Source organism: Ambystoma mexicanum, chromosome 2q (assembly GCF_040938575.1).
Source record: "Ambystoma mexicanum isolate Mex_15411 chromosome 2q, UKY_AmexF1_1, whole genome shotgun sequence".
Classification (NCBI taxonomy): Eukaryota; Metazoa; Chordata; class Amphibia; order Caudata; family Ambystomatidae; genus Ambystoma; species Ambystoma mexicanum.
In genome coordinates this window covers 1,147,139,527-1,147,167,126 of record NC_090924.1, presented here as the reverse complement: position 1 = coordinate 1,147,167,126, position 27,600 = coordinate 1,147,139,527, and the positions used below count along the sequence as shown (strand labels likewise).

The following is a 27,600-nucleotide window of genomic DNA, read 5'->3' as shown; positions in this document are numbered from 1 at the left end:
CTTCATTGGATAACATACTTTCTGGCACTAATACACATACCACCCCTTTTTGGTATCATCCTCAGTGACCTCATCATATGCTGACCATCAGAAATCATTCTGTTTCCATTTGCTATTTAAGTTAACGCGAAACTTAGCTTTGCAACTCAAAACTGTATAGAAGTGGTTTGCAAGATAACACGAGCTCCAGACAGACTGTCAAGGACACTTAGCTGTTTCTCCCTTTATTATTGGCACCTGTCCATTTTTATCTATTGCCTTGCTTAGTGCCAACTTTTATTTATAAGAAACTCTTATGAGAAACTGCTGAAACCATGTTTCCTACCATTTCGATTTTGTTTTACATTGTATTTTTTTAAATTCCATTTTATAGTCCAGTTCTGAACCTTTACCCACATATATTTGCATATAAAAGAGTCACAAAACAGAATACAAATTAAAATTGTTACAGTTCATAACATCGCAATTCATCAACTTCCAGTAAGAATATATAATTCCATAAAACAATTTGAATATAAGACAAAATAAAACTCTATTGTCAAGGATGCATAATGCCCACTGTACAGTATCGAGATCCATCTATCTCTAGTTAATAATAAATATTTCAGTCTAAAATAATCAAAAAAACGTGTTCTAGGCTCAATTAAAAAATACAGCCAATCAAAAGATGCCTCAAAGTCTCTACTTCATTGTGACAAAATCTGTAGTTATGATCAAAGGATGGATCCTTTGTTCTAGCACCCAAAAGATCTTGAGTAGGAAAAAGATTGAATTTAATTCATAAAAATGTATTTCTACATCTAGAACGAGGAAATGTGATCAGATAAAGTGAGTTAAAAGGAACATCTACTGAACTCTCCATACCTATTAATAATGAGTGGTGTCAAAAAATTCAGGATGGTTTTATAATATAAACTAGCTTTTACCAATCAAATATTTTTGATTGTTTAAGTTAACTTTCTTAATCAATCCCTACTAGTTCTGCTGGTTGTCTTTCAGAACATACTGACTCCTCCTCCGCCTTTACCTTTAAATATGTCTCTGAATCTGAGCTTCTTAAGACTGTAAATGACTTGAAGCCTACCTCCTCTCAGGAGGATGCCCTCCTGGCCCATTTCTTCAAAAAACTCCTGCCTTCCTTTATTCATTGGGACACCTGCCTTATAAATCGCTCATTTTCTGAAGGCTACGTACCTAAATGTCTGAAGGAGGCATGGATAACGGCACTTTTGAAAAAGGAGAACTTGGATCTAGACAAGTTATCGACCTTCAACAAATGTTCCCTATCTGCTCAAATGTATCAACAAAGTAGCATATCAACAATATCAGGAATTTGTGGAAAAACACAAGGTCTTGCCTGTAGTCAATCAGTTTTCTGACCGAATCATGGCACTGAAACAGCGCTTACTGATTTGAAATCCAACATTGTCAGAATTATCGACAATGGTGGACAAGCACTACTTCTACTTTATTTCAATGTTTGATAAATCGTAAGATGATGATTCAACGGTTGGTTAAACTGCGAAGATGCTCCAATAAGGCTGCTAATTGGTTTAAATCTTTTCCGGGACCCAGGATGTCTAGAGTGGTTAAGGAAGCTTTTCAGTCCAATCTGGTTTCCCTTCACTGCAGGCTTCCACAGGACTCCTGTTTGTCCGCGTTGTTATTCAACATTCATTCAAGACTTCTAAGTTATCTTTTGGAGGGTCTGAGTGTTCACTTCGCAAATTATGTGGTTGATTCCCAGAATATTCTAGAGTTGTATGGATCATATACCAATGATCTCGCATGAGTCAGAGAGATCTTTGCTGTCATCAAAACTTGGATGACCAGAAACTCACTGGCTTTAAATGATAACAAAACCGAGATCATCATTGGTACTGGTTCTAAACGGAAAAAACGTTATGCCCAATATGAAGGATTTTCGATCAAGGTTAACAATATTCGTACCTCTGGTTATGTAAAAACTTTAGGAATGTATTTGGACTCTCAACTTACTTTTAAAAAACACATTTCACATCTGAGCTCATTGTGTGCATATATGACACGTCTTTTATGGCAAATTCGCCTCTATTTGTCCGAAAATAATAGGGCTTTATTTGCAGAAGCCACTATTAATACTAAATTAAACTACTGCAATAGCTTCCTGGTCGGAATCTTAAAAAACTCCAAACTATTCAAAATGGAGCAATTAGAGCTCTCTGCGGGCTAAGTCGAAGATCTCATATTTCAACAGCACATTGAAAGTTGCGATGGATCCCTATTGTAAAGAGAATACATTTTAAAGCCTCATGTTTAGTGTACAAATGCATGGCAAAGCCTGCCCCATCCTATCTCAGCTCCCAGATTAAGAGAACCCCTGGCAGACACACTCTGCGCTCAAATTAAGACATGTTACTGATAAACCCTGGTTCTTCTTGAAGACTATGGAAGGAGTTAGTTTTGATTGCTGGACACGCATGATATGAAATTCACTACCTAGTTTGTTCAGATCCACACCTTCCATCGCACAATTTAAAAAAGGCCTAAAAACGTATTTATTCGACGAGGAACCCGACTGAGTTCTATATCTTATCTACTCATATTTCACATTTTTGTTTTTTGTAGTCTGTCTAGTGACCACCCTGAGGACTTTGGCCGTGTTGACACTATAGAACAAGTCTATAGAATAGAATAGAATAGAATGGAATAGAATAAGTAGGTAGTGTATTAAAATATTTTGTTTCTAGGAGGAAGTTCTCAGAGATTTTATACTTAGAGCAGATAGACTGGGTTGGAAACCAATCTGCAACCCACATTCAAATTGTTGCTTTCTCTGGGTTGGTTAAAAGCAACTCTAGTGATATATATGCATCAATCGTCATTTGAGAGTATTCCTTCATCCAGATTTCAACAAGGGAATCCATATGATTGTCCATAGCCTGCATCAACCCGCTGAAACAAGAGGTTGTGTCAGCTAAGCAAAATTTCCTATAAAAGAGTAATCTTTTCCAACATATGATTGCAGTCAATGAAAGAAGACCCATCTCATAACGGATTGGAGGCATATGAGTACTCTTAGGTAATGCCAAGATGCGCTTCCAGAAAATGCCTTCCAGATATTGTCAATTAATTGCTTTATAATTATTAAAGATTTCTGCTACATATGTAAAAATAGGTATTGCTTTTAGAACAGCAAAAGAGGACATAACGCATAAATACCATATTTCCTTTGTAATATCAAGGCTTGTGCTGCTAAAGTGGTCGTTTTCAATATAAGCCCTTTCTTTTATTGATATAGCATATACCTAAATACAAATATTCTTCTACCACAATTAAAGGGTTTGAGCTCAGAGACCAATTTTCAGCTCTCGGATTCCCTTTCTTATTAGTGTAAATTTTCATAACATTTTTAGACTTGGCAATATTAACGGTCAGGCTATTTTCATTGGCACACAGTGCAAGAGCATCTAATTGGTGTTGTAGGCTGATTGACGTTTTATCTATCAGTACCAAATAATCTACATAAAGCAGCCATTGAACCATAATTATACCCACCCATGGGGGAAGGGCCGCACCATCTCAAGATGGTTATTAAGATCTGAATATTAAAATTCGGGCTGGGGCCAAAGGGCATCCGTGTTTAAGACATCTAAAAGTTGGAATGGCAAAGATTAGTCACCCCACTGATAAAGGTGTATTTGGACCGTAGTGTTGGTGTAAAGTGCTTGAATTCACTATGACAGTTCAAATGGGCAAGCCCAATTTTTCCTTTATTCCACAGGGGATGGTGTCAAAAACCAATTTAAAATCAATGCAAGCTAATTATTATTATTATTATTATAAGAACATTTAATGAGCGCGAACTAAGGCCCAGAGGCATAAGTATAAGGGAGTTTTAAATTTAAAAGATCATGCTTTGAAAAGAGATAAAAGAAAACAATTTAATGTTGTGCCAACCCCCTTTAAAAAAACCTGATTGATTAAAATCAAATCCTATATTTGGAAAGATAAAATCCATTCATTCAATTATTCAATTTCATTAACAGGAAAGTCACACACATTTTCCCAGAGGGATCAAGCAATGCAATTGGTTAATACTTGTCTGGTATCGACTGGACCCCTTTTTAAAAAATTGGAATTATAGTTGCTGTAATCCACAAAGCCAGTATTTGTCTTGAAGTTAAAATGTGCATATAAATGAGGGATACAATATTCGTACATGTCTCTGGGTGATTTTTTAACATGGCGTTGAAAGACCGTCGGTTCCGGAGGCTCTGGAGAGAACTACTATGATTTATTATGATATAAATATCATCTATATCAATCATCATCTGCCAATTAGCAATAGGGTCTACCATTGATAATCTTTTGCACAATCCTCCTCCTTTTGAAAAATGAGACATCCATACTGAGTTAGAGAAATTGGGTTAATTTGAAAAGCCATTTTAGGAGTGATATGTGATTTGAACAATCGCCAAATTTGAGCTGTGTTTTGGGTTGCAATGGCTGCCAACATAGCCTCAGCATCCTGTTGAAGCTGTAAAGCTTTATGGCTTCTTAGCCAATGTTTATATCTTTGTTTGATCTATTTCAGTTCCAACTGATATGAGGTCGTATTTCATTTTGGCAAAGTTTTAATTTCTCTTCTCATTATACGTTTCTTTAAAATCAAAGTTTAAAGTTTTATCATCAACGTGTTTATGAGTACACTCAACTGCATTTCGAAGAGTCTCCACATAGTCTCCACATACATATCTCTAGGCTACACTCCAGACCATGCAGCTTTATTGTAAAATGAGACAAAATTAGAGTAAAATGTATCTAGTTTCGGCGGATCCCACAGAAAACAATTTCTTCCTGATGACACCTGAAGGTGAGGTATATAGCATCCTTTATTCACTGTATATTTCATAAATCGCCAGGTTATTATCATGATCGCATGGTCACTAGAGGTGGTAAAACTATTCGACATATCCAATAGGTTATGTAAACAATTAGGTGACACAAAGATATAATCATTTATGGCCTGCTGAGAATTTCATAAAACATTACACAAATCTGTAGTAGTAGTAGTTTGAGCCATAGTACTAGACCAAAGCAGTTTAGATACTTGAATGTAAGGGTTCGATACTCCACCTTCTTCAAGGATTAAAACTGTGGAGTTTCTCACAGCAGTCAGGAAACCTCATAATGGTCTGTCCTTGGACGCTTTTATCACTGGGGTCCGCAATACGGTCAAGACATCTACAGTTGGAGGGCTTATGAACCAGAACACTTGGAGTAATATAATGTCATGATTCATCAGCGCCATACTATTTGGTTGTGACAGATGCGAAAAAACCTGAGTATTCCAAGAGATCATTGCAATAGAATTGGTTTGGTTAGGTTCTAGTTATATTTCGACATTCCTACTGGAAAGAATTCCCAGTAACCAAGACCAGGAATTAGATTGTAACTGCTGGGAAGGGCAGATTAAACATTCTGATACTTGGCGTGAAGCTAAAGTATTGCCGACCTGGTAATCTGCAAAGGGCCATAGTATTTTGGTAGCTGGGTTTCAATTGGAATCTTAAGATGGGATTTGTTGGTCGCTAAAAATTTCTCTCGAATAACCATCCTTCCAACATGAAATTCAATATCAGTCTTGAGGCTATGTGCAAAGGTACTATATCACATCTTTTATGATGAACAAATTCAACTTGCTCAATATCAGAAGAACAAACATTTCTTAAAGATAGAATAGCAATAATCAGTCTCAATACTGTCGAACAATTTAATGTCATGGGTTCATTTAAAATAGGAAGTCTTTCTAGCAGTAAACATTCAGATTATTGTCTGGGATCCATGAGAGTTTTTGATTTTGCTAGCAAGTCGAGGCCCATCCTTTTTTGTTCTAGTGTAAAGAAGCACTCTTCATTCAAAGAGGATTGAGTAATCATAGTCGGTTGAGGGTGATTAAAAGTGCATAGAAACCTGAGGAATAATAACTCAATGAATGGTGGATGGATCTATCTGCAGAGCAGGGGCCAAATAAATAATTGATGCTTGCAATGGATATTGAGAAAGTTTTATTATAGACGCCACATCCTCTTCCTCATTATAAATAGAATCACTTGCAAATTCGTATTGATGTTTACCTACCGATTAGAGGACACTTCTGTTTTTTACGTAAAGATTTGACAGAAGTTGAAATAGGAATAGTAAGGGAAAGTAAATATTTTGTGGTACTGGTAGCAGCACATTTACTTTTTTTAAAAATTCTTTTATTTGCTCATCCTTTTAGGGCCCCAGAAACGTGTCAGCCTTTTCGCTGAAAGATCGAGAAGTTAGATTGTGCTCAACAGACATCGCCTATGGAAGAAGCTCGAGGACTGGAACTGCCCCCCAGACCTGCTTGAGCAACTCTATGGACTACACACAAACACCTCGATCAGAATCCGCCTCCATGCGAACAGGCATTTGAGTGAAAAGATACTGACAGGCAGGGGCGTAAAACAAAGGTGCTCTCCAGCCCCGGCCCTGTACAACTTGTATATTTCAGACCTTGGTAAATTCATGGAAAACACTAGGAGTTTCCCGCCAAAAATCAGCAAGGTCAAGATTACTCATTTACTCTATGCAGATGACTTGCAATTATTTGATTTCCCTGTAATAGGCCTACAAAGGCAACTGAACAGGCTGGCGGGATGCGCAGTGGAGGATAACTTGGAAATCAATATTAACAAAACAAAGATCTTCACCTTAAAAAAGGGCCCAACACCCAGAAAGAAGACATTTAAATGGTGACTCAACCAAATGGAAATAGAATCAGATGATTCCTTTAAATATCTAGGGATTCAGATCTCAAAAAGTATATTCGAATCACACTCAATTGAGGTCCTAAGAGGAAAAGCCACAGCTTTAGCTAATCAAGCTCTGATCTTAAAAAGGACATTTTGTAGATATTCACTGTTACCGTTAATTGAGTTCTACAAAGTTAAAGTGGTACCGACACTCACCTACAGTGCGGATGATATGTTTGCAATGCCATTAAAACACTAGGCAATCTTAGAAGGCCTTTTTTGGAAGAAAGCTCTCAACCTGCCTAGATCCCTCCTGATACAGATTGTCAGAAAGGAATACATTAAACCTGTTTGGAGAATGCATGAACGATACAGCCCCCCTGCTCCCTGATGATGAATTGGATTAAAGCCGAAGCCAGCAGGAATGAGAACACTGCATTGATTAAATGGGGAGAAGAGTGCAGAAGTTTACTATGGTCGGATGAGAGTACGTTGGAGGACCTCCTGACTAACCCTGGGAAGGTAAAGAAAAAACTATGGGCAACTGCCTAAATTAACACCATTTAAGACGTCGGTAAATACAAGATACATACATCCTTAGCACAAGAGATAAGACAACAAGAAGAGAACCAACAATATCTCAGAAAATGCCCAGAGCCGGCCCTTAGCTCTCAATTTATGCGGCCCCGATTCAGCCTCTGCAGAACAAGGGAAGAGACATTCCCCAGAATCAAAACAGAAACTGGGGTAAAAACCTGCAGATTCTGTAGGGATGAAGCTTCAATGGAAACTCTCCCCCATCTATACACTACTTGCACGGCCTTGACTTGGAAAACTATAGAACTATGTCACTGGAATATTGGTGGTGCCAGCTGCTGAGAGGGGATAAAACCTCCTTGATAACAGCAGCAGTGAAATCTTTTAGGAATTGTTTGCACTCAAGACTACAGTAGTAAGCACCATAGACTTTGGTCACCTGACCTTTGGATACAGAGCCGGACATCATGGTCTGGAGGTCCGAGGAAACGATACCCTGTCTGGAAATGTTATGTTTTGCTAAAAGTGTATGTTTAAACTTAACCTGCAAATAAAAATAAAAAAATAAAACAAAATAGACTGTGCTTCTTCATCCTCTTGCGGAAGCACCTTGGAGTCTTGATTGAGAGCAGGAGTTGCCTGGGGAGAATATTCTTGACAGACGTGGTCCAGGTTCAACATAATTTGAAGCAAGAGTTCTTGATGCAGAATTTCCAAATCCATCTCGCCACCTCTGGATCTACCTGCTGTATTACACATATCAGTCACTGGATGAGGGGCTCTAGATGGATGGCCCAATAATGCAGAAAAAGAACCATTTTAGCTCGATCAGGTACCTGCATACAGATCAGGAGAGTGGCATAAATGAGGGTCTTCAGACTGACACGGCTTGTGAAGGCAACTAATTCCAGTTCCAGATCTTGCTCCACTCTCTGCTGGTCGAGAGGACAGCTTTGTCTCCTGGGTTACAACCTGGTTTATTCCCTCGCAGTTATCATATACTGCGTGTGTCATCACATGCAAAGTTTTGTCCAATGCTGCTGCAAGCAGGACTAAATGGTCATTCTCAGACTCCCCAACTGTACAAAGTGAATGAATAATAGGTCTTAGTGAGGTCTCAACATCTAGAGCTCCTCCAACCATGGGCGAGTCAGTCAGATCATTGCCCACCATTATGTTTATGACTGGAGCGGCAGAGCTTGGATGTGGATTTTTCTCCGCAAAGTACGTTGTCATTTTAGGAGTTGAGGCAGTCACAAGATTTTTTTTGCATGCAGTTGCTATAGCCAACATCGGGGGAGCGGGTCGAGTATCGTGGAATGCCCAATCATTAGAGGACGTCACGTTCACAGCTAAGGAGGAGAGACTTTTCCTTATCGAAGAGCAACGCGGGGGGGAGTGATCAGTGCCAGGTCAATAGTTAGAGCTTCCGACTGTAAACTTGGACCTGGCATTATCACCTTGCACTATCTGAATGCATAGGCCATTGTAACAAAATCCAGGTCAAGAGAAATGTAGAAAAGATTAAGATCAATGTTACCAAGATATCATCTGGAGCCTGTTTCGCCTGTTGACTGCCACTGACTGCCACTTGCCGCCTCCACTTCATTCCCACGCTTCCCACCTGACATGGTTTATGTGTGTCCTCCTCCTGAATTGAAGCGGCCACAGCGGCATTGCCAGCAGTGTTATTGGCAGAAGAAACACAATCCAAATGAACGATAAAACACAGAGTCTGCCGCTGAATGCCACTTGCCTCCTCCACTTCACACCCAGAGTGGTTTCTGTAGGTCGCCCTCCTGAATTAAAGGGGCCACAGCAGTATTACTGGCAGTGTTATTCCCTGAATAAATGCAATCCAAATAAATGAAAAGACACAGAGTCTGTCGCTGACTTTCCACCTCCACTTCATGCCGTGCGTGGTTTATGTCGATCTTCCTTCTGAATTAAAGAGGCCACGGCAGAATTACCAGCAGTGTTATTCACTGAAGAAACACAATCCAAATGAACGAAAAGACACAGAGGGCCTCATTACAAGGTCAGACATTACAGGACATTACAAGTCCCGGCAGAGCAGGAAGTCAGGCGGCAGATCTTGTAAGTCCCCATTGCCATGGAGTCCCATTCGACTGCCGTTGCTGCCGGTGCTTCCACGGCAACTCTGCCTTCCGGGCCGCTGTGTTATTCACAGAAGAAACACAATCCAAATGAATGAAATGACACAGAGTCTGCCACATGCTGCCTTCACTTTGCTGTATTTCAATGCCAGTCTGTGCACCTGGCTTCTTCTAGGCAAACCCCATCTCATGAGAACATTCTTCTCCCGTATTTCAACCTTTACTCAGATGCCTTAATTTCACTGGCCCGGGCTCTGCACAGGTCTATTATTTAATTAATTATTTCAGCATGTGCTTTCTGAGTCTTTTAAGGTATTTAATGTATCACAAAGGTTGACTGCTGCCTCCAACCTAGACAACATGGCTGCTCATCACTGTTGCATCTCTGTAATATGTATATTTGTTCTTTTTTAACGTTCTTAATACTGGGGAGCAGTTTCTAAGCGTGAGCCGGGATTCAGACCTGTTTTGCTATGCGTTGTCTTGCTTCCAAGATAAATGCATTGCCCCTGAGCTATCCTCCCAGCCAGTTAGTGAGCTATACTCTTGTTCCATTAGTGTTGCATTTAGCTTAAGCATTGCTTATCTATTTCTCATGTTTTATGGATGCTGTGTTAATATTCTTCATGTCTAAGTGCACATTTAACCCAATGTCTGTGTTGCTTCATGGTGAATGTATATTTTCTTCGTGTGTCAGGGGATGAGGAGGTTGATTTTATTCTAGCCATCTTTAGCTCACATCACGTTCATCATTGTGGACATTTTTATTGGACCCGCGGGATGGGGCAGGAGCTATGAGTGATATGTTCATCTGCCCATCACCATGGGGAGGGGCAATATATTTATTTACCCCTTTTTTCCAGTTTTAGTTGACACGTTTCTTGCTTGTGCTGATCAAGCAGTAGATGAGGTCATACTTGTAAAATGTAATTCCACCACAGCAGAACACTTATTTATTTCTCCTGTAGGTGGTATTTCAGCCAGCCATATTGCCTGCTTGTGGGATAACTGTTCACCGCTCGTTATCGTTATGAAAAATCAGCATGCGCATTAAGAGGTGGAACAAGAATTCAAATATTGCTCTACAGCATCTGTCTGTAGAGTTCTACTGATTGATAAATTGCACAGATTGTTTAGATCTTCTGATAACATATTTAACACATGCACCAAAAACACCCTGATTAAGCCCTTAGCAAACAAAAATTAAAGGAAATTTGCAGTCTGAAATATGGTCAGACAATTTTCGCAGTTTTCAATCGAAATGATTTGAATATCTTTATTACAGAGTGAACATATATTCTTATCATTCAGTCTTTAACATATGTGTTTTCATAATAAACATGAAATTCACTTCCCTGGGATTAAACACAGATATTTTTTTTTTCTGGGAATTTTGTTTGAACGTACCCTTCATCTACAAATGATTTTCCTGCTGGGTTTGCACATTGACGAGCGACTGGAATTTCTGTCAAACTCTTTAAGCCAGCCACTGCACATGTATAGCCAGGAATAGTGCAATTATAATCTAGCAGAATAATATGTATGTGATTTCATTGTTTTCTGTTTGCAAAGCCAATAACCTCTCCTGCTGCAATGTATTTTTATAACGGTTCTCCTCTGTTGTGCCTGCTGTTTCTTTCCCCACGTCTACATTCAAACAAAAATAAGGTTGTTTACCTTCTTCCCCATATCTCCGTCTTTTCCTTGTAATCCTGGCTCCCCTTGCAGTCCCTGCATTCCTGGATCTCCCTTAAATAAGCAGAATTTTGGATTGTCACAATATTGAAAAATGAACCTTAACATACTGATATGTTCTTGTAATAACACTTCAATTCCCAAATCCAGGATGGATTTCCTTTGAATGAAGCCTCATCATTTAATCATCTTCTGAACATTTGATGGTGGGTTAAAGACAGATTTCAAATCAAACACATGCTGACAAGATAGCCATATAGACAAAGATTACAAGGACCTAATGGCACTGGCACGCATCAATGTGTCCTTTAACCAAACCCAGTTTTAACACGTGCCAGTGAACAATATAGTCGATCACACAAATGCTAAATGGGACAAGATGTTATCAGTTGACACCGGTTCTCCTGCATTAGGAATCAGCCCTCCACATTACTGCCCACTGACTCCTGCCTCCCTTGGCTTCTCAGCCACACTACTATCGCCATCCTCCTCCAAATGTCACTGGTCACTTACTGTTCTTCTCTTCTTCTGCTATATACTGTGCCCAGCCCTTTCAATGCTGCACCAGCACCCTTCCCCTAAATCTAATCTAGATGCACTTCTTAAATTGTTGCTACCTCACTCTTGTGCTATTTTAGTGCTTTTGTGCAAAATCAAATCTGGATGTGCTTTTGAAATGGTCGTTACCTCCTCTCTTGTGCTATTGTAGTGCTTTTGTGCAAAATCATATCTAGGTGTTCTTTTTAAATACCATCTACCCCGCCTTTGAACTGCCTTGTACCTGTACAGTATTGTCTCCTGTCCTGACCCTCACTACCTCCCACTATGTCTCTCTCCATCTCTCCTATCTACTCTAAGTGCTATGCTATCACCTATCCTCCCTCTCTCACTAAGTCTGCAAAGAAAAAGTTTTTAAAAGATTGCCTTTCTTGTAAACCTGGATTACCTATTGCAGACACTTATGTCAGTGGCACATCCAGACAAATTGTCACTGACATCCTCTTTTCTGTCCCCTCTCCTGACCTATGGACTCCACATCTGATTTCCACGCTCTCCCCTTCCTCTTCCTCTCCCATTAATGGTGGCACTAGATGTTAAATCCTCATGGCTGGCTTCTCATCGTCAAGTTGCATCATCAATGTCTATCACAATGGCACTATCATGGCCAGGGTCCTCAACCCAATCTCCACCTCTTTGACTAGTGCCTGCCGTCTCTCATCAACTTCCTCCCTGCCACTCCTCCATCCTCTCTCTCAACATATCCTTCACCTCCTCCGACAAGTGAACCACCTCCCTGCACATGACCTCAGAAAGCCTTCAAAGGTGGTGACCGGCTTCATTTAGCCACGCCAAATGTTTGCTCTGCTTTCAAACACTCTTCTGATATCTGCTTCCTCCTTGAAGACTTTGATCTCGACATCCTCACTCTCACCGAGACATGGTTCAATGCCAGCTCAGTCACTGCTTTTGACTATCTTCTCCCTGATGGCTACACGATCATCTCAAAGCCTCACCCCAACCGCACTGGCTGTGGTGACGCCTTGATTTTCCCTGAGTGGGTGCTTTCTTCCTTCATACCCACCCACCCCATCTCCTCTTTTGAAAGCCTGGTCTGCAAGCTTGTTATCTCTCCAGCTTCCTCTATGATCATTGCTACTATGTACAGGCCCCAGGGCCCTGTTACCTTGTTTCTCTCAGAATGGGCCAATTTCTCCTCATCTCTTCTCACCTCTATCTCCAATCTCCTCCTTCTGGGAGACTTCAACATCCACTTAGACTCAATCATGGCCTCCACTCTCTTCCGTGACCTCTGCACCTCTCCCTCCCTCTGTATTTTCCCCTCCGGACCTACCCACTCTGATGGACACACTCTCAACACCATCCTTCATTCTGATCTATTGCTCTCTACCCCTCTTTCCTGGTCTGACCACTCTCTCCTTTCCTCCCACATGGCACCTCTCTGCCCTTTGACTGAACCTCACCCAGCTCTGCCAGCCTTGTACGCAGACATCCATCCAAAGAGGCAAGTGTCAGTTAGTGGTTTTGCTGCCACATTCACCCCCACACCCACCTCCTCCAACCTCTGAGTCCATTCCATTTGATGTTACCAAATGTGTTTTTCTGAAAACTGTTTTACCAAGCCGATTCTACTTTCCTTTCTCAGTATTTTTGTTTTTTGTCTTTGGGGGGAGTCCCCACCCCAAAACCCCCTCTTTCTAGTTGTAACCCCACCCCAACTACTCCTTTACCCCACAAAGATTTTTTTTAAATACTGAGAAATACAATTCTGTAATATTATTTTGGCAAAACATTTTTCAATAATGACATTTTGGTAACATCAGTGTATACCTCCGACTCAACAATTGGCTCTGCTCTCAACGAGCTAGCTCTCACTATCACTCAAGGTCATACACAATAGATGCACAATGTAAAGTGTGTGGAATCCTGGAGGAATCTATAAAACACTTTCTGTTATTTAGCCCAGGGTATACCAGACTAAGGAAACATTACTTACTGCCACTCTTTCGCATGAGGGATATTAGATCGACTGAATCAGCAGTTACATTTTGTAAAAGTACTGCAGATGTAAATTCAGTCTGTTTTGTTTCTAAGTGTCTCCACAGAGCCTGGCTCCACAGAGCAAAAGCTTGTTTAGAAATCATGTTATCACCAATGAATTAGAGTACAAAATAATCATGTATTTAAAACTTTAAATCTTAAACATTTTTATTTTGTTAGTATAGGAAAAGAACTCAGCGCTATATAGAAATGTATTTTATGGATTATTGGTCTTAATATGTTTTATACCGATTGCAATGCTAAAACGTTTTTATGGTTTTAAGCCGAAAAAGATATGTCATAACAACATAATGAAAGAAGAGGACAATGTATAAAACTACCCTGGGAAAAGGGGAAAGTAACTCGACAACCTGTACAAAATCAACATAAACTGGAAGAGGAAGTAAGATATGGAAAACAGCTTAGAGGAAGCAGGCCACTAAACCACATATCCAATAAAACATAATAGTGCCATGATAGTGCCATTGTGATAGACATTGTGATAGACCTTGATGATGCAACTTGACTAAGCAGAATTACCTCTAATAGACATACTGAGAAACACAGACAAGAAAAGAGAACTAATAAGAGGAACCCAAGAGAGATTTCCGAAGAGAAAGCCGAATAATACAATTGCGGAATTAAAGAGGTTAATCCAAGAGATCACCACAGACTATTTGTGGAATACTTACTAAAAAGACTGGTACTGGAAGCACCCTCAGGAGAAGGGAGTCATTCTCCAGACCTGAGTTAGTCTACATAGTGGTAGGGTCATAAAAGGGTAGTTTTCGTAGTTTTCGACATCAGACTTTTTCTTTAAACATTCCTGACTGTCTGATTAGTATCTTAGTTAATATGATAGGCATCGGCCACCCATACTGAAGAGGGAGTCGGGGTCCTGCCCCTCCCCCCACTAAATTCAGAACAAGATGAAAGGCCAGAAAACCTTGCAATAATCCATTGTATTTCGGATGAATTCTTAATGGACCAATGATTGATACATATGTTGAGAGGTATCCCCTTAGCCAGCCATACAGATCAGGTGTGGTACAGATCTATCTCTATGTGGATGAAGAGCCACAGGCCATGGTCAGAGACAGCTATATGGACAGTCTGGACTAGAGCACCAAGAAGCCATGTTGCTGACGTTGATAGAGACACCACGAAATAGCAGTGGTAGACATGAAACACACGTGCCATCCACATTTTGGAACAAAAACACACGCTTGAATACATAAAGAACATGAGCGTAGAGTTCTATAGTTAGAAGACAGATACATATATACTCTCATTGCTTTTATTATTTTGCCATTAGTCAAGTGCACCAAATCAGAACCGCAAGGCACAAGAGATCCTGAGCAAAGCTTGCAGATGCTTAAACGAAAATAACCCTTGGAAAATATAGTATATCGTTGACAACGTAGAAACCGCATTATAAGGTTTAGGAAAATTACAGCAGGCCTCAGGCCACTGAGCAAGGGATGAACTGAGCTAATTCAGGCGGGACAGAGAGCTAGAAATGTGAGGCAGGACCCGCAGCCAAGGTCAAGAAATACGGATGACATTCCAATACCCAGAGAACAAAGGGTCCAGCTGCAGTAAAAGAAAATACATTCTCATAATTAAGAGCTGCAATTAAGAGCTGCAGGGCTCAATTTTGGTGGTCTCCAAACACGTGACACAGCTGAAGCAGACAATGGACAGTGATCAGCGGTGGGAAAGGAGAGCCGATCTCAGGCAGCCAGATACAGACTGCAACAAGTATGCAATAGTATGCAACCAAGTGTTGCGCCAAGCAGGTGAGCTTTCTCATAAGGCAAAGGTGCTGCACACATGTAACAATACAGACACATAATCATTCTAATCACCTTTAAAAGGTACCCAGCGAGCTGAGAACCATCTCGGGTCCCAGGCCTGGGGACGTCAGCTCTAGCCAATCATATTTTAGTACCCTGGGGGTGGGTAGCAACGGGCAAGAACCAATGGTAAGTACACAACACTGCAACAATGTTATAGTTAGTAAATGGGGGCTGGAACAGGCCAGACACCTGACATGCAAGGGCCAGTAGAATAACATCTATAGTATCCTGTACAGGTTATAGAATACTCAGTACTTAATCCCCTGGCCCAATAGGTTTTCTGGAGAAGGTCCCAGGTTGTAACAAAGTGCTGAAGCCATATGAGGGTAAAACCGGCCTGCAAGCTGAGGAAGAGCGAGATGTGCATGAATAATTCTCTTTTCCTGTGCTGATCCCTGTTGGTTTTGTCTGTAATAAACCGCAGTTTGAAGTTTCCGTTGACTGAGTCCTCCATGTATTCTCGGGGAGGGTGCTGTGTCCTCTAAGTCCCCAAACTTCCAGTATCCCTCTGGCATACCTGGGAGTCCCCCCCCAACAAGTTGGTAGCAGAGTGGATGGTTGTCTGTGCCAGCCAGGCACCAGGTCGTCTCCTCTGCCACAGAACCTGAGAGGCTATAGGACCCTCGCATATTTCGAGAGGACGAGAAACGCGTGCCTGTGGAAAGGCCATCAGGAGCCAGTTGCAAATCATCCAAATCGGCGAAAAATCCAGGTGGACCAGGACGGGGAAGTGAGCACCTTCTGGGGGAGCCAGCAGCTGAGCAGCACCAGCAGACCATGGAGTGTAAGTATTGACTCAGTCGAACAGCAACTGTGGGTGTGAGGGAGAGTATTTAGTATTATGGAGCATTGTTTAGTATCGCCAAGTACTGTCAAAGTATTGTTTAGCATGTCAGAGTTAGTAGGAACAGGAGCGGAGGTAGAAGTCCTTTTTCTATGTTTAGGGCATATTCGGTTTTAGAGGTAAATGGTTCTGGTGAATAACTTAGACTATTGACTCGAGGACACGGATGACAGAAGAGATGTAAATTGTGGTTTTCCGGTGAGTTGGGCGTTTTAGCTCGGGTCATAGATGACAGTATCCCCATAAGGGTTAGCAAGGGAGCTGGCCTAGATTGCGGAAGTTAAGTCGACTGATTAAGTCTCCTGGAGTGAGACATTTTGCACACTAGGCGACGCAGCAGGTGCAGTTCGATCACAAGAAAATATTGGTATACTCTGCCTGGAGACCCGAAAACAGCTGTGGGTTTTTTGTGTTGTTGGGAGTAACAGGATATAACAGTGTATGCGTGGTATTTGACTTTTCAGTACTATCTTGGTTAGTAGGTTGGTGACGTCACCCATAGGTTTGCACATAGGACACAGAGAGCATGCAACGGTGAAGAGCTAGTATTGGAAAAATTGGGATTGGCAGACGAGGTGAACAAGTGGCGGTGCGCGGATGGCTCATGTCCAAGATTGTGGGTGTGCCTGAGGAGGCAGTGGCTGTGAAGGATGGGCTGCGCACGGAGCACGCCTGATATGTTCTGGAGCCAAGGAGGCTCATAGAAACTGAAAAGTATTGCCATTATATTGTACCTTTCTCCAACAGCGGACTGTCAAAACCTCGTCTTGAGGTCAGGTTAAGGCATGAAAGATGTATCATCCCTTCGCACCTCCCCATATCCCTCCGAGTGTAGCATCCAAAGACACTGATGATGGGCAAGGGATGCACCCAATATGGGAATTAAGAGCAGCAGAGGGGTATTCAAATCTGACAGATAAGTCACCACCATATACAGAGGAGGAGTGGCCGAAAGGTGCAGGGCAGCAAGCTAGCGGGCGTGAGATAAGCAGCGAAGTGCAGAAGGGCACGAAGGAGGGGCTCGGGAGCATGGCTATGAACGAGCGGATAGGAGGGCAGATACTCCTCAAGTTGGAAGGTAAAACAGATGGAGGGTCTGAAGGGAAGCAGCTAAGCATCCGAATGGGTGGAGATAATGAATGAGGCAGACAAGAGGGAGAAGGAACAGGAGGAGAGATTAGAATGAGAAGATAGGGAAAGGATAAGAGAAGAGAAATTGAAGAGGATAGGGAACGAAGGAAGGAGGAGGAGAAGGAGCGCATGGAAAGGGAAAGGGAGGAGATGATCGAGCGGGATCTCAAGGCGAGAAAAAGAGCAGCACAGGAGCAGCGGGGCAGGAAGACAAGCGAAGTGGACGAGATCGAGAGGCAAAGGGAAGTAGCAGAGCGGGAAAAATGCAAGTTGACTGAGAGGGAACAGTGGAAGTTATGGAGTGTGGCAGGCGTGTGTTACCTGTGTGGACCCTTGCAGCTTCCAAGTTTTTTTTCCAGCTCCATTGAGTAGGAGGAGCAAAATCACCAAAACTCCTTGCCTGACGCGGATCGTAGCGGAGTGTGGCAGGAGTGTGTTACTTGTGTTCCCTGAGAGCCGTGGAGCCGCGGTTGTGGCCGTGGTCGTGGTCAGGTGCATGTCTGGAAGAACAGGCATAATGGAAGTAAGTGACCACGCCGAGGGGGCTGCGGGTGAGGGGGGGTAGGGGGGAAGTACAGTGATGGCTGATCCTGAGGCGTGCCGCGGCTGTTCCGAACACAAATCGGAATCGGAATATGATCGTGTCCAAGATGCACATAGTGAAGTAATCAAGCGCCGGCACTTCCCTCCCCGCCCTTCTCCCAATATAGAACTGCGAGAATTGCAGCCCAAGAGTCCCAGTGTATCCAGCATCAGTGCTAATAGATTATTGGCCTCTCAACGCGAACCCCAAAAAGGCAACGCACAGGAGGCGAGCGTTCTAAAACCTGCAACCATAAAGATCGACCTGCAGTTAGTGATGTTAACAAATGACTTGGTCTCACCGGTGGATGTGGATGCCCGCTGCAATGACCATGCAGCGAAGGTTGAAGGAGGGGCAGGGTTTGTTGTCACCAAAAACATGCAAAAATGGACAGCAAGTGGGCTGAGTAATCCTATGTCAGAAAGAGGCCTGCAAACGCTGTCTGAGTCCTTGAAACCCGGCGAGATAGTAAAAGGCAGGCTCTTGGTTGAATATGGAGATTGCACGGACCTGCATCACAATTTAATGAGTGACTTGCCGTATCCTACAGCAGCACCGTGCAAGTCGGATATAAGTACACTGAAAGTAATGGCATGGAAGACGGTCGAAAGAGCGGGGAAAATTGCCTCTGCCAAGGCCAACATGGCGATCCAAAGCCCTCATAGGGCAGAAGAGGGGAGTATGGCCCCCACAGAAACCTGCAGAAGCAAACAGCCACCCCCCCAAACTATATTCGAATGTGGGTGGGTAGACAAACAAAAATAGCCCTGTTACTTGGCTGAATAGTGAGAAAGTGTTTTGGGCTCGAGAAGTGAAGTCCTTCAAATTCCCCAGAACGGCCCAAAAGACACAAGACAACATGAAATGGCCTGTGGGCAATTCAAGCCAGTCCACTTGGCCACCGCCTCAAGCTCAAACATCACATGAGGTTGAAGCTCCTGTTGGAAACATCAGGGATGTGGATTCGAACTGCTACAGCACCCCGCTGCAAGCCCCCTTAAACAAAAAAGCAGTAGATACATTTTGGGAGCTGGCAGTGGCCCTGAACTTACAATGTGAGAAGCTGGGCCCCAGCCCCTCTCATTCATGTAGCAACTCGATCGCGATAGCTGATCAATTGATTCGTGAGCTGTCACAGTTGAACGCAAAGTTGGCGCTATCCATGTCACCTAGTAGATCATTACCCATGGACTATGTGAACAAACCCAAAGTTGATAAATGGCGGGTGAAAACTGCTGGCACCCCCAGCAAGAGCCAGTCAGCTGTTACATCACACGAGGCTCAGGGACATGTGCTCCTTAAAAGGACATGAAATGAAGCAAGCTCCGAGAGCGAATTCTGTCATTCGCAGAAACGATCAAAAAGAGCAGATCTAGAGGACAATCAAGCACAAAAAGTCCTTAATAAACTTCAGGATAGGGCCACACAATCCCTCCAGTTGGAGACAACATCATCAAGCACCTCTACTGAGTCAGGCTCTGAAAGCCCAACCTGCTGCAATCGGAAGGATAAAGTAACATATCGTCAGTTACGGAAGGAGCGCAATGGGATAGTGACAAGCACCACAATAATTGAAAAAGTGGTTAATGGCTTACGACCAAATTTTATGTCAGCAACTACGATTGCAGTGGCACCCATCACAAAACTGCATGAACAGTTGAATGACTCCTACAAGGACCAAAATGCCTTGTTCGTCCTTACTCAACTCAAAAATGATAAAACTTGAAGGCGACCTGTCAGAAATGGCGTCTCAAAACAAAATGACGTACCTATCAATATCTGTTCTGAAAGAAGCTCTCAAAAGTAATGCGGAGGATAAATGCCTTCTCGCAGAAGTCACAAGACAAGCCCTGACAATCTTAAACAAGGAGCAAGATCGAAGAGCAGCTCCTTGCAGAAACCAAGGACCGGGAGTACTAGGCCAGGTACCACAGTTGCCGATCCCGATCGACCTTACAAACCCAAACCAGAGCTCTAGCTCATTGGAACAAAATAGAGATCAGGATCTCTCAAACTTCAAACAAAATGAGATAAGCGATCAGAGGCCTAAAGTACTGGACACTGACTCAGGGCCTGTCGATTGTATTTTGCATAATGAGAAGGAGAGTTCCCAGAGCAACAGTCATTGCTGCGCACCAAGTGCTAACGTAAATGAGCAGGTACCTGAAGCGTGCCGAAAGACAAAAGATGTTCTGTCCAAGCCACCTCCAAGCCCTTACACCTCTCCAGACTGTGTGGCAAGCTCGACCTCACATAATGTTACCAATCCTTCCACAAAACAAATGATTCTTTCCACATCCTTAACATCAAAGAGCGGAATTGCAAAAAAATCTCACCCGATGCCCTTATCAAATAAGGACAAGACTAACGATCATGATTGGTATGAAATATTCGAAAAACCTGTGTCCTCAAGCCGAGTAAAAGAGAGCAAAAAAGTCGAAGGAGCTGTCACCAAGCAAGGCAAATATAAACGAAAAACAAAAAACATGATTGCTCCAAAAAACAAAAATGCAAAAAACACATTGAATTTTTTTAGAAACATCAAAGCCTTAAATGTCACAATTAATAATTGGGAAACGAACAGGGATGCGAACACAAGAATTAATTCTGAAGAGCAAAACAAAAATAGCTCCCTAAACAAGATCGAACTTTCATCGAAAACTCCAATGAATAATGTGACCGTTGAGATTAGTGACGTAGAATGCGGCATCGAAGAACTGATGAACTTGTCGACATACAGCACTCCCAACGAGAATAACAATGATTTAAAAAATTGTGAGGATGGCCCAAACGATCTAGATGCTGAGAAGAAGTCACAAAAAGAGATAAAGAATCCCATGAGGAATAACTACATGGATGAAAAAGCACCTAAAAGAGTAATACGAATTATAGCGTCAACTGAAAAGTTTTGTGAGGCCCACTTAAGTGAAACCCCAGTCAGTAGACCGGAGGAAAAAACATTTTACACGATCGAAGAAAAACTAAAGCGAAGTCTTTGGAAAAATGAGCTGGAGACTAATAAGAATTCTAAAATCCTAGCCGCCTGCTCCAAATCAAAGAGTGCAAAGCTCTTAAACGAAGACTGTTCACAAGATCAGACGAGAGTTCACGTCGTGCCCTTAGAGAAACCAGATGAGCGCAAACAGATTAATGACGTAAGAAACCAGGAATCCGTCCAAGAACTCGGGACCTCTCAAGTCAAGTGTCCAAGCACATGCTATAGACTTTTGATCGAAAGAATTGAGATGAAAAAACATAATTCTCCTATAAACCGAAAGCAGGTTTTACAGCTTTTTCATTCCATTCCGGAGCTAAGGACGGTGCAAAGTGTAAGTGTAGAAATCAAAACAGTTGAACTTGTAGACGAATCTGGGCAAGCGAGAGCATTGCTCCACATTGACTCGCTAAAAATGGTCCAGCACGAAAGATGTGTGAAAGATTGCGGAGTTCGGGCAGAGTTCAGTCTGCGGTAGACACTGGTGCGGTTGGTTGTTGTGAGGAGCTGCAGCTACACTCAGCGATTCAGAGGTCCTGTGCCTTGGTCCACTACTCCTTTAAGAAAAAGAAGCCCTACCGCCCTTAAAAACTCGCCCGGAGCGCAGAGCGCGCGCAGAGTTCGGGCAGAGTTCAGTCTGCGGTAGACACTGGTGCGGTTGGTTGTTGTGAGGAGCTGCAGCTACACTCAGCGATTCGGAGGTCCTGTGCCTTGTTCCACTACTCCTTTAAGAAAAAGAAGCCCTACCGCCCTTAAAAACTCGCCTGGAGCGCGGAGCGCGCGCGGAGTTCGGGCAGAGTTCAGTCTGCGGTAGACGCTGATGCGGTTGGTTGTTGTGAGGAGCAGCAGCTACACTCAGCGATTCGGAGGTCCTGTGCCTTGGTCCACTACTCCTTTAAGAAAAAGAAGCCCTACCGCCCTTAAAAACTCGCCCGGAGCGCGGAGCGCGCGCGGAGTTCGGGCAGAGTTCAGTCTGCGGTAGACGCTGGTGCGGTTGGTTGTTGTGAGGAGCTGCAGCTACACTCAGCGATTCGGAGGTCCTGTGCCTTGGTCCACTACTCCTTTAAGAAAAAGAAGCCCTACCGCCCTTAAAAACTCGCCCGGAGCGCGGAGCACACGCGGAGTTCGGGCAGAGTTCAGTCTGCGGTAGTCCGTGGCTGAACGCTGCTGAGGCTGAAGTTGAGGCTGACCCCCGAGCGGTAGGTGCCTTGCCGGAGAGAAGGTAAGAAAGCTGACATTATGGCAGAGCTAGGGCCCCTGACCCGTGCCATGACTAGACAAACATTGCAAGCCAACGGAAAGTTGGACTCACTTAGAGTGGAAGGCACCCAGTCCTCATGTCTGGATGAGCTTGGGCCAACGGAAGTGGCTGTCTCTCTAGAATCCAATTTATTGACTGATACTTCCTTCCAGAGAGACTGTATGATTAAAGAGGGGTTGTCAGATGGATCCTCAGAGAGTCATGAATGGGAACAGCAGAGGCTGAGCGGGTCACATACTGAGGGCAAAATACCTCTTAGCCTGTGTTCGAGCTTTGCCCGCTCTACAAATCCACCGAGCCCACACTTGCTATCTAAACCACCGATGTCCGGCAGCATTAACAGTACTTTCTGTAATCCTTGCACCTCTATACTACGGAGTCTGTCTTCAGCACCCGAACTAGCACCTGAACTAGCGAGTGATCTCAAAGTGCTACCATTAGACCTGGAAGCCGGTGCAACTCCTCCGTTGAATGCGTTATCTACACAGTCAGCGACAGATTTGTCCCTGGCAGCAATGCCTGACCCTGTGGTCGGCCAGGAGGAAATCCTGCACGCTGAAGCTTGTGCAACCACTATAATTAGTGATCACACCGAATTGAAGAGAAACGTCCTTGCTCCCCTCATGAACGCCTCTTATCATGCGATTGAAGAAAAAAGGGACAGGCCGTTGCACGAGTGCGACGTGACGGACCTCGAACTCATTGAGCACGAGAGAGAAATGGTGCTGGTCTCCGTTGATGCTTCAATGCTTGAATTCAAAAACACTGTGAATAACCGCGATAACCAACAATTTGAGGCGGAAATGAGCAGCGAACACATCGACCTTGAGAGAGAGAGATCTGGTCGACTATCGACCAAAGATATCTCAGATAACCTGAAAATCATGTCCAGATCAAGTGCTGAAATTGCGAATAACTTGAACAAAGCCAAAGCAATTCGGAAAGAAGATGCGCTATGCTGAGTTGCAAAACTCCCCTGCAAACTCCCCTGCATGCAACATAAATTCGACTCAGGTGTTAGATCTAGCAGGGCGTGAAGCTAGACTCGCGGAACGCCTGAAAGTCGACTTCGAAACAATGAAGGAACGCTTGTCTATAGGCTCCTTAAGAACTGAAATGGAGCCCCTTGACAATCATAACATGAAGTCACGCCCCGTCGGCCCTTACAATGCCATAATGGTTTCTCTTCCACAATTGTTTCATCATGCGCCAAGGGAGGTGCAGAGAAATGCGGATGAAGTCGCAAGCTATCACAAAAGTAGACTCTCACGGCTTGAGACCCTAGGGGGGGACAGTGTCTACAGTAACTACCAAAATTCGCAGACGAAGACTGTATCTACCTGTTCGACCCCGAGAACCCCGACAAACTTCAATCCCATGATTAACAAAAGGGTGGGACTTGGAGAAACGGGGACAAAGAAGAAAAAGGACCTGCTAATTCCATCTGATGGAAACACAGATGGTGATGCAGCGGCAGCCTTTAAATCAAAGTTGTCGGCTGCCGCCGCCCTCCAAATACATAATAATGTGCTAGCCGCATCGTCGGTTGCCTTACTACCTTTCACCAAACTATACGAAAACTTACATGAGGCGCTTCAATCAAATGGAGGGCTGCTTTCCCAAAATTAGCCAAACAAGAACATCTTATTGTACAGTTGCAAAATAATCTTGAAACTGAAAAAACGGCGTTGTTACAGATGCAAAAGCAAGTAAACGAAGGTATGGCAAAGGAAAATCTGGAAAAGAAAGACTTGATAACATCGATTGCTGCCTGCTTAAAGCAATCAACCACACTAATGAGACTGATGCGTCCAACAGAGACTTGTGATCTTGAAATTATTGCCCCGGTGTTATCAGAAAAAAAAAATTATCCGTAGATTTACTGGCCAATGAATGCACAAAGACAATGCAGGCAATTGTCCCCATAATACCGATTCCTAAAGAAAAAGAAACCACTGGAACACCCCACTCCGACATAATGGAATTGAGGTCGTAAGAGTCAGTCGTGTCCAACGACGCGGCAGATTAGCAGGGACTGCAGAGCCAGGTTCTATGTCTTCTAAACTCAAGCCAGGAGTGTTGGAGCTCGAATCTAAGTCCCAAGACACCAATAAATGTGCCAACCAAACCCGACCAAGTTCATCTTTCGGGATTTTCAATGGAGCCGCAAAAAATTTCAATGGACTGGGAAAAAACCCAACTATAGGGAAAGAAAACATCCAGAAACTCAAAAAGATGCCAGCCTCTAGTAACACTCCGAAGAAACGAAAAGAAAAGAAAAATCATTGTGAACCTCGTCAACAAGCCAGCAAATCAAGAAAATTCATACGTAATCTGACGTCTCCTGCCAAACCGAATCTCTTTTCAAGAATCCAAAAAAATAATGTACCAATGCTTTCTAAAGGGATTGAAAGAACAAGTAAAGATGTCGCAGAAGTTGCAGATGAAAAGGGAAACCCAAAAAACGCCAGAGAATTGGAAGAAGCAGAAAGCCTAGCTGGAACCTCATCCATCGATCTTTGTAACTTATCAACGTATTCAATAGAGGATGACTGCGAGACAATTAACCCAAACGTTTTAAACAGCTCGACGAGCAGCCTGGAAACAAATGAGTCCCTTAATCTTGACCGAAATGAATCCTTCACGTCTAAGGAAAAAAGGGCGGGAAACCCTTGGATTCTAAAATCTAAATTTTGTTCTAAGGACTTTGTGTATCGGGCCCAGTCGGTCTGTGGAAACCAAAAAATGTCCAGAGGCGATATGCTTGACGCACGGACAATACCTAAATTGTCAAATGAGGGCTCATCCATACAAGGCAAACGTGGTAGCACTATTAATATGAGAAGCTTAAATCCTAAATGTACAGCCGGACAAAGATTAAACGAGGTGGAGAAGAGCAGGTCAAGGGACCATGAGTCACTGGTTGATAGAAACCCACGATTCGCAATTACGAACATCCACAAAGACGATCCTGATGTGAACTTGAATAGAAGGAATGTAATGCGCCTTTTACACTCGGTGTCGGCATTGAGAATTGTGACGACTAATGATATTGCTATCATTGAATATATGTCTGAGAAATACGCAGACAAAGTATATCTTCATATATCTTCCAAAGCAGTACGTAATGTAATCCTGGCAGCAAAGGATGAAATACTGCAGTTTGGCTTTGAGATAAGGGAAGTCCCGTCTGACTCGGTAAGTCATAGACCATTGGATGTAAAGAATCCGTCAAATAGGTCTAGATATAAAGTGCCTCCTCAAGAACAACGGAGGAATGAATTAAGAAAACAACTGAGAATTGAATTGCCTCTGCATTACTCTGGGAAAATCAACAAATATGGTGAAGGTTCCAAGTAGCTAGTCCCTGATAAAGAACAGAAATCGATTTCCTTGGTCTCTTGGAACACGAGAGGCTTCCGGCATCTCTATGAAAGCTTTCCGATTGAGTTGAATGACAATCTTATAATCTGTTTACAGGAAACATGGCTAAGATGCCCGCCAGTGAAAGAAGGCTATGTCACAATGCTGAATCCTGCAGGGAAAAATCCACACGGACGCCCTTTCTCCGGCTTGATAACTATGATGAAAATCGGATGTGATTGGAAGGTGCTCAAAAGCGAAAACCCAAATTTGTTTGTGCAATGTACGTTGTTGCAACAAAAAGGTCGTGATGGGAAAAGGCCGCAACAACTTCTAGTACTAAATGTATACTGGAATCCGGCGATGATTACCACTAAGAGATTAACAGTCACGGTAATAAACCTGTTGGATAAGTACATGCATAAGAAGAACAACATCATACTTATAATATGTGGAGATATGAACTTGACCTGGTTTAATGAGAAGGGCGCGCCGGTAACCAAAAGCCGTTCCAATAGTCCCTTAAATCAGGAGAGAAGGATCATCTGGGATAATATCATGGAGGCCTATGATTGTGACATGGTGAATGGTCAAACTGATGGAGACAGGCCACCCAAAAATCTGTGGCAGAATATGGGTACTGCAAAGATATTGGACTACAAATGGGTCTCAAAACATGCTTGGAACTTAATTCATGAACTGAATGTAATTTCCACTAAAAACAGTGACCATGATCCGTTGGTATTATATCTGAGGATAACATCAGGAACTAAAAAGTCAGCAGCGACTCAAGCCCTGGAAGTAAATAACGGAAAAAACAGGCTACGATTATCTATTGCTCAGATATCCAGTCTCACGGCGAAACTAGATGCAGTAGAACCTTTGTCCCTTTGCAATGTGGATTACGTGTCGCTGTTACCTCCGAAAAGCTTACCGAACTTGTGGAAGAAAAACTCTGAGAAAAAACATACCCATGAATGGAGCACAAGAGTAAACGAAGAAAAAAAGCGTCTAAAACGTGACATATGTAAGCTGAAAGCACAAGGTGGTACTAACAGTGCCAACTTGATAAAAAAAAGGACACAAACATATCGTAACTGGTCTAAAGCATTTAAGTTCCAATGCGACCAAGAAAGGGGCGAAGTCATGTTGACTATGATGAAATCACACAAATGCAGAGACATTTGGCAAATTCTAAACAACTGCACGGCCAACCAAGCGACCAAAATGGCAAACGTGGTTACTGAGTCAGAGTGGAATAAACACTTCAATAATGTCTTTGCAGGGGGGGCATGGCCAACGGGCTCAGCATGAAGACGTGATCTCTGCGAGCTCCCGGGCCGCCAGCAAAATCCTGCAAAATCCTAGAGAAAATCGAAAAGAAACCAGCCTACAATCGGATTGAATCGAAGAACACAGCTACTGCCATAACCTGCGCGACTCTGGAAGTGAATCGGCGGTTAGTAGCAGAGGAAATCGCTAACGAAAATAAGGGAACCGGCGCCAAAACATAATCTAAGATGGCCACCGGACGCTGAGAAGGAAAGGCTGCCTCTAGAGACGGAAGGCGCCGCCGGGAAAAGAGACGTGGCGGTGGCGTGAGGGGTGTGGTGCGGCCCTTCCCGCTGCACCTCGGGCTGCCCCTCCAGGGAGACAGTGTGTGACGGAGGTGAACCCCCTGCCTCGCGCTCCACCAGTGCTGGGCGGGAACAGGCACCGGTGTGCGACCGGATCGAGGCGACCCCTGGAGGTGCACCGAACGCGGGACCATCGGCTCTGGTCGGCGGCGGACATTCGCGAGCGCTCCAATTGCCACTGAGCGCTCGTTGTGGCACGGCGATTCACGGCGGCGGTGGCCGGCGAGGCGAAGGGGAGGTGGAGAGCCTGAGGAG

At 43.3% G+C, this 27,600-nt stretch overlaps 1 protein-coding gene across 3 annotated transcripts in view; it reads right to left on the bottom strand.

Annotated features, from left to right (window-relative positions):
* COL28A1 (collagen type XXVIII alpha 1 chain) overlaps positions 1 to 27,600 on the bottom strand; it is a 1,696,952-nt gene that overhangs the window by 913,992 nt on the left and 755,360 nt on the right. For all 3 annotated transcript variants that reach the window (XM_069648530.1, XM_069648529.1, XM_069648528.1), the window contains exon 19: positions 11,096 to 11,167. In XM_069648530.1, the coding sequence (XP_069504631.1) occupies positions 11,096 to 11,167 (72 nt within the window). The remainder of the gene's footprint in view (positions 1 to 11,095; positions 11,168 to 27,600) is intronic.